Genomic DNA, 8,118 nt, shown 5'->3' with positions numbered 1-8,118 from the left:
ACAGATACCATGGGTCAGTGCAAATTATACTGTAATTAATACTATAATTTAGATGGATTGGAAATTATTAAATATAAAATATTCGTACCTTTTAATCCCCGTATGTGCATTTATTGAAAATTATACTATGGGGTGTTACTTTTCAGTAAAATCACCGATGTTACTTCGATTCTCTTTAGATGCACTCATCGTTCTTAATTTTGTTATTTGGTATTCCAACTTTTTTCTTCATTCTCGATAATTAATGTAAGCTTTTTTGGATGTAACTTATAGGGTGGGGCCTTAGAATGAGGTTCTTTAAAAACCGTTCTCTGTTAGATCATTTTCTTTCATTTCAATTTTATTCGGATGTAAAAATTTTCACTTTAAAAGGCTCACTTTTCCTCTTCTTCCCTACCCCTTTGTTTTTTTTGTTGCAGGTTACATAGGAGAAGGACCACACGAGGACCACACGAGGACCAGAAGAGGACTTAGTTATAATAAAATATAGTATAAGATAATTATTAGTATAATTAAATGTAGAATTTTAATCTATTTATTCTTTTCTCTGTAGCATCGTACGCGTGTGATAATTATTTTTAATGAATTTTCTTTGTTCGTAGGTTCCATGGAACAACCCATAAGTGCATATTTTTTATATTATTTTACTTTATTTTATGTAGATTGAAAATTATTATCTATAAAATACACAAAAAAATGTAATTTTCGTATGTGCATTTATCGAAATTATATTGAAGTGTGTTAGTTTTTAATTAAAATTATCGATGTTACTTAAATTCTTTTCAGATGCATTCCTCGTTTTATGTTGGTGTGAGAAAAATCATTGTTAATCCACTTCTATGTTTTTACAGGTACCAAGGATCACTCATGGCATCTTTGCAAATCTAAAATAATATTTTCTTTTTCTTTTACAGGTTCGTTTCCAGGCCCGCTTTCCTCCTTCTTCCAATCCCCATTGTTTTTTCTTGTTGCAGGTTCAATAGAAGAAGGTGCACACGAGGACCCGCCGAGGATCAGCTGAGGACCAAAACAGGACTAAAACAGGACCAAAAGAGGACCAGAAGAGAACTTATTGTTAGTTATAATAAAGTATAGTATAAGATAATTAAATGTATAATTTTAATCTATTTATTCTTCTCCCCTTAGCATCGCAGGCATGGAATAATTATTTTTAATGTATTTTTAATGTATTTTATTTGTTCATAGATTCCATGTTTTTTCGATTATATTCATGTTTAACTTCTCTTTTATCATTTTGTTATTTGGTTTTCCACTTTTCTCTTCATTCTCGATAATAATTGCAAGGATTTTCCGAATAAAACTCTTAGGGTGGAGCCTAAGAGTGGGGCTTATTAAAAAACGTTCTCGGAGCTTTCATTTTCTATGTTTCAATTTAATTCGGATTGGGACATCTTCAAGATGCACATCCCGGGTCTTCAGAAGCGGTTACCTCCACGTGGTTAGACCTGGGCAATGGTATTTTACTTTCAGTATAATGTTTAACATATTTTATATGTTATACATTCCATTGCAAGTAAAATCTAGCCAAAGACCGCTTACCATAAACATTATAATTGTAATTAGTTTCTTTTAAATCTCTAATTAATATCATATTCCTTTACTCCTTTCGTCTTGGTTTCATTTATCTATTTAATATACAGAAACTAATTACTTTATAATTTTTTTTAATAACTTTTATACATTTACAGGTAGTCCTTACCTAGAATTTCCCCCACCAATCATCACACACCTTCCCTACCTCTTTCACTTTCTTTCTTTTCCTTTATTTCAAGTATGCTCACATGAGTTAGCATGCATTCAAGTGAGTTTACTTAACTTTTGAGGTGGAACAACTTTTAGATTTCTTTTTAATCGCGATTTGATATGCATAAAATATGCATTTAGCATAGGGACAGAAGCGACACATAGTCGACTGCATTTTATGCAATGAAAACTTCCCGCAAATTACGAGAATTTGGCCCGTAAACTGACATTTTCAATGGAGAATAACTTTTAGATGAAACATAAATCGACTAATGTTTTAATGGGATTATGTTTACAGATACCCAAGCTTATTGTACGAGGTCTATGATCTATTTATTTCGACCACTACTAACTGCTATAACACTCTATAGGAAAACAGCGGTAGAAAAAATGTAGATCTAATATTTAAAATTCTCTTACAATATATATATATATATAACTATATATATACTATCAATACTATACTACTATATATACTATCAAAGAATACTATATTCTTCCGTCATCGCGTAAAGTATCTACTTTCGCCCACTGGTGGTCCCGGTAGTAACTAAGATGAATCTGGTTAGATAAAAAGAGGACTTGTGTGCTTCTAGGTACTTCTGTATTCTTTGGTTCATGTCACGTACGACGTTATCGGCAATGTGTCGAAATATCGTAAATGGTACGAAATTTTGTTAAACAAAAATCAAATTAAAAAATAATAAATTCAAATTACATAAATTTATACAAAAAAAATATAAATACAACATAAACAATATCAATTATCCAAATTTCAGAAGATGTATAAGATAGCAGTGAACAACGTACACCATTTACTTTCGCAATTAAAAATCTTCTTTATAAAATATAAATTGTCTTTATATCGAGTAAACAATTGTAATTAAATTTAATACCCCACGTTCTCGTTCTTTCCTTATCAATATCTTTTATCCCCATTTTTTATATACTTTTATAAAATAAAATTATTAACTTTTAACATTTGTTTTTTCAATTTACTATCGACGAATACGAAAATCATAAATTTGATAATGAAAATCCTAACGTGAACTAGAAAGAAAGAATAACAAAAGTAAAGTGAAATTTAGACGGAATGAGAAAAATATAAAATAATTTTATGAAAGATGATTCAAAGCTCGCGGTATCTCGGAAAATAGAACGAAAGATAGATAGATAAAGATAGATAAAGAAAGAGAGGGAAGCTGGAGAGGTGCGCCAGCGCGCGCGCGCGCGCATTTTGATATCGACCAGGGGGATTTTCTACTCCTCCTTCTTCTCTCTTTCCCCGTAAATGTGAATAGAGAGAGAGAGAGAAAGAGAGAGGTAAAGATGTTGGAAAGAACAACGACTGGCAGAGAATCCGCAGGGCATTTAATTGCTGTTTGCCGGTACGCGGCAACGCCTCGTCCCGGCGCTCAACAGCGCGACGTGGTCAAAAACGTCTTCCGAAAAGAAAAGGAATCGGCAATTCGGACATTTTTCAGCCGATTCCCTAAATTGAAACATTAATTAACATTTTGCAACGAAGGAAGGAAGAAAGGAAAGAAAGAAGATAGGTGTTATGTTAGAAGGAATAGTATTTATGAATTTTTCGAGTACATCGATGGAAGAAACTCCTTGATCGTCCCTACGAATGAAGAAAATTAAAAAGAAAAGAAATAATTTATCAATAACGATGACGACGAACGATGAACAATTCATTTTGAATTTATTATTTCGTCTAATCTATCGAATATCATCAACGGTGTGAACGAGAAAATAACAAGATTTTACATTCGTGAATTAACGATAATACTTAGAATATCTCTTGAAAAGTATTATCCGTAAGATGAAAATATATTATGTCCATATATTGCCAATGATCCATGTTGTGGTATGCGGAGATGAAACAATGTGCAATAAGAAGTTTAATGAATATTTTTCAACATATCACATTTAACATATCGTGGAAAAAACATGTGGAGTACAGAATTCGTTTCTGAATCATAATCCGAATGTATAACGCATATCTCCGAGAGATTATTTGAAACATCAAAAAACAAGTGCATCGAACTGCATTAGGACGTTATTTTCGTACGTAAGTGTTTATATATCTCTTGGGATTGCTGCATCGCAATATATATATATGCTCTGCAATTACCAAGCATCATTATATTTTTATGTAACTGAAAGTTCGTATGATCCAATTACAAATTATCGATCGATAATTCAAATATATTCCGAGGAAAATGAATAGATGAATTAATTCTTAAGGATTTAGATAATTCATTTAGACGAATTACTTCGATTGAATTTGAAAAGAAATTCGTCATTAATTCTGACAGAAATTGTTAAAACCCACACAGGTATGTATCTGTAAATAAATGTGTTGATTAATTGAAAAAGATATAATAATAATAATAATAATAATAATAATAATAATAACGTAAAAAATAAATGTGTCAATATTCTATTACAGAGCATGCGAATATTAGATCGATACAAAAGAACAAACACTAAGAACTCCTGATAATTATCAATTGCAAATGTCCTTAAATAATTAAAAGAAAACATAGACGCCAATTTGTTGATTCATATTTTATATAATAGTTCGTTCGCTACACATCCAATTAGCGATCAAATAAACGGCAAAACGGAAGCGAAAGACACTTATAAGCGAATAAAAGAATAAACATATTCCCACGAGTATAAAGTTTTAATGTTTTTAACTGAAATTTTGTAGTTAAAACGTTGATAAACAGATGAGTTCGACTAAAACCTTAGTGATATTCTTCTCTGCATTTTGGAACATACGAATATGTGTAGAACGTAAATGCATAAGTAAAAACGTAAGTAAAGAAAAAGTTTAATTAAGCAAATGAAATTTAATCGAAAACAATATTTAATTAAACGATATCAAATCATTTGTTTGGAATACTTTACAGATCACACAGAATAGTCGATATTAATGACTCGTGTTAGAGTAATTTACGATTCTTCGAAAGGATATCAAAATAACACGCATACGAAACTGCATTCTTACGTTTTTGAAGAATTTAGAGTTAATGGCAAACGAGAATGAACAAACTTATTGATAGTAAATCAATATTTGATTTTCATCTTATCCGGTATAAATTCAGTTCAAATTCAAAAATACTTATATAATTTCCTTCCATATGATGATAAAAATTTTATCTTTTGATAGATATAAATTTAATTGTACCGAAAAGGATATCAACTACCTGATATCATCTGATAACTGATATCAACTGCTCTTTATTTCTTGTCAATGGCACACAAAAAATCATGTATATCTTCAATATCGTGCTATATCTTAAACGTTCAAAATTGGCCTATACGCACGTCCGATCTGGTATGCGTAACAATCTTTTTCCAGACGCGGTAAGTGAAAAATAATTTAACATTACCTCTTCGAACATTTCATTTAACCATAAAGATCGTACGATTTTTCATTAGGCAGTACATCACGGTGGGAAAACCGTGCAAATTAATGTACGCCATAATACCGCCAATGCTTCATCCGAATCTAAAAAATATACTAGTATCTCTCGATTACAAAGATGGTTGATAGGAATATTCATTTTCCTGCTAATGTTTATCGTAGTTATCAACAGTTACTCTACCAGACAATTTCGTATTATTCATTTTGGTAACATCGAGAAGGAAACTATAGAAGGTGAGTCCAAACAATCCAATATTTCTATAATAATATAAAAAAAAATCGAATAAATAGATATATTCAATAAAAAATAATTTATAGATAATTATGAAGAACCTTTTATATCGATCGAGAATACCGGCTATCTGGTTAGCACCAAAGGTTGTAAAATACCAGCAATGGAACCATTCGATCGAGCGATTATGCGTTTCATTCAAAAAGAGAAGCCAATAGTATGTAAAGCTGGAACGATACCACCGCTGGTCGAATCAAATAACTTTCTGGTTTATGTGAATCAATTTTCGCGAATGCTTTATTATAACCAATCAACTGATATCGTTAATTGTTGCTGGAACGCCTTCGAACGAATGAAAAACAACGATAATGCTAACACGTTAGTATGATCTAAAATGTTAAGGTAAAAAATAAAATATCATCTATCCTTTTGCTTGCTCGTTTAGTTCAAATTCGGCTTGAATTCTATTCGCAGATATAACAACGATTGTTATTTCTTCAATAAATCTAATCAGGTTACGGCGGAATTCATAAAAGTCGAATGTTGGCGAGGGAAAGAAATAATATACAAAGATTATCACGCCTTCGTACCTCGAAAACCGGACGTTGAAAAAAGATGCGAACTTGCTATGAAAACGAATCCCGTTGAAAATCGATTAAGTATTCTGGTGATAGGTGTTGACTCGGTTTCGAGATTGAACTTCCGTCGAAGCATGCCAAAAACTGTTAAAACTTTAGAAGATTTGGAAGCAGCGGAAATGCTAGGCTATACGAAAGTTGCCGATAATACTTATCCAAATCTTATAACTGTGCTGTCCGGCCTAAATCAAACAGAGTTGGAAAAACTCTGTTGGCAGCACAAAAAGAAAACGTTCGATCAATGTCCGTTTATTTGGAAAAACATGAGTTCTGCTGGATATCGAACGATATTCGCCGAGGATGCCTGTCACATGAGTATCTTTAATTATTTAAAACCAGGATTTAAGAAACAACCAACAGATTATTACCTACGACCGTTCTGTCTCGAAAGCGAAAACGATATTGGTAACACCAATAAATTAAACGCGAATCTCTGCGTCGGTACGAGATTAACGTTCGAGAATCTTCTAGATTATACTAAAAAAGTAGCAACAACGTTCCCGAATGATCTTTATTTTGCATTTACCTGGATGGCTAGTTTGACCCACGATTATTTGAATTACGCGCAACTAAGCGACAAGGGTTACCACAAGTTGCTTGAATTGCTTTCGAAAAAACAATATCTCAACAATACCGCTTTAATAATGATGAGTGATCATGGTTTGAGATTCGGACAATTTCGTCAGACATTTCAAGGCAAGATGGAAGACAGTCTTCCGTTCTCCTTTCTGGCTTTACCAAAATGGTGGAGAGACAAATATCCCGTGGCTTGGGCTAACATGCGTAGGAATACGCGAAGTTTAACCACCGGATTCGATTTACATGAGACGCTAAAAGATTTAGCGGATCCTAGAAGGGTGGAAGAGGAAACTTTGAGACAACGAAGCGAACAAATTTCCAAAGGAAATATACCGCGTGGTATAAGTTTATTTTTACCTATACCCGATCACAGAACATGCAATATGGCAGGAATACCAGGTAACTTGTGCATGTGTCACAGATCGGAAGACATATCACTCGACGACATAGGAGTTAAAAATAATGTTCAATATCTGATGCAAGTATTAAACGACATGTTAAGGAAATATCCACTTTGCTCCGTATTACATTTACGGACGATCAAACAAGCCAAGATATTGGCCAATGCAAACGAATCGTCTTGGATCGATTATTCGATACAATTTCAAACATATCCCGGAGAAGCCATATTCGAAGGTATGGTACGTTATAGAAAGGACGAAAAATCTTACAATCTGCTCGGAACAATTGGCAGGCTTAACGCTTACGGTAGCCAAAGTGCGTGTATGACCGATTTTAACATGCGCCTTTATTGTTACTGCCTTTAGGCGCATCACATATCTGATTAACTTTAGACTGGTGATATTTTGTAGTATTTTAAATAAATATTCCTAAGCCATTAAATTGTAACATTATTTTCGTTCACCGATACACTTGCGGGATCGAGCACCTCCATACTCGAATAACAAAGTAGATATTAGTGAAGAAGTTGACCAGATAGAGGGTCCTAAATAACTTAAAGGTTCAATGGGTCCAACCAGTTAAATGGCCTAATTTTTTTTAACCAATTTTACATGTGTATACAGCATGTATCTAGTAACTGGACCGAAATACTGTAACTTGTTCTTTTCGTAGATAAACAAAAATTGTAGAACAAAAATTTACATTCTTTAGCAAACTCTCATCAAGTAATGCGAATTTTTGCAAGAATGCATCGGTGTAGTTGCACAATTGATATCATTTTAAATACATTAAATATGAAATTAAACATTATACTCACCAAATGTGACGATTGTTGTAACGAAAATGATAAAAGCGATGATCTATGGAAAGTGATGATCGTTAACAGCAACCAACTTTAAAATACACGATATTAGATATATTATCGAAAGAAATATCAACTTAATGTTGTGATATTGTTAACGTCTTACAGTAAATTTATAATAAATTATATCACGTTTACTTTATATGATATTTAGAAGATAACACTAAACTTGAATATAATTAAATCTAAAATAAATCAC

The 8,118-nt window shown here is 32.4% G+C and overlaps 1 protein-coding gene and 1 long non-coding RNA gene across 2 annotated transcripts; one reads left to right on the top strand and one right to left on the bottom strand.

Moving 5' to 3' along the window:
• Positions 1-968: 968 nt before the first annotated feature.
• Positions 969-7,933, bottom strand: LOC122520753. Its single transcript, XR_006304612.1, has 2 exons — positions 7,875-7,933; positions 969-1,035 (listed from the first exon to the last, which is right to left on the bottom strand). It is a non-coding gene; the product is annotated as an uncharacterized LOC122520753 (long non-coding RNA).
• On the top strand, positions 3,052-7,498 carry LOC122520750. The gene is made up of 8 exons (XM_043641000.1): positions 3,052-3,841; positions 3,937-4,109; positions 4,223-4,592; positions 4,689-4,871; positions 4,949-5,145; positions 5,221-5,440; positions 5,525-5,816; positions 5,913-7,498. Exons 5-8 carry the CDS (start codon positions 5,050-5,052, stop codon positions 7,420-7,422), a joined length of 2,118 nt encoding a protein of 705 aa, XP_043496935.1. The 5' UTR covers positions 3,052-3,841; positions 3,937-4,109; positions 4,223-4,592; positions 4,689-4,871; positions 4,949-5,049; the 3' UTR covers positions 7,423-7,498.
• Positions 7,934-8,118: the final 185 nt, after the last annotated feature.

This window comes from Polistes fuscatus, unplaced genomic scaffold (assembly GCF_010416935.1).
Source record: "Polistes fuscatus isolate 324 unplaced genomic scaffold, CU_Pfus_HIC Scaffold4, whole genome shotgun sequence".
Lineage (NCBI taxonomy): Eukaryota > Metazoa > Arthropoda > Insecta > Hymenoptera > Vespidae > Polistes > Polistes fuscatus.
This window is presented reverse-complemented; position numbering and strand designations above follow the sequence as displayed.

Excerpts from the sequence above, each read along its gene's own strand:
- LOC122520750 (XM_043641000.1), top strand. The coding sequence starts at position 5,050 with ATGTATATCTTCAATATCGTGCTATATCTTAAACGTTCAAAATTGGCC. Across the intron at positions 5,146-5,220 it reads ACAATCTTTTTCCAGACGCG|GCAGTACATCACGGTGGGAA; the intron begins GTAAGTGAAAAA and ends ATTTTTCATTAG. Across the intron at positions 5,441-5,524 it reads CGAGAAGGAAACTATAGAAG|ATAATTATGAAGAACCTTTT; the intron begins GTGAGTCCAAAC and ends AATAATTTATAG.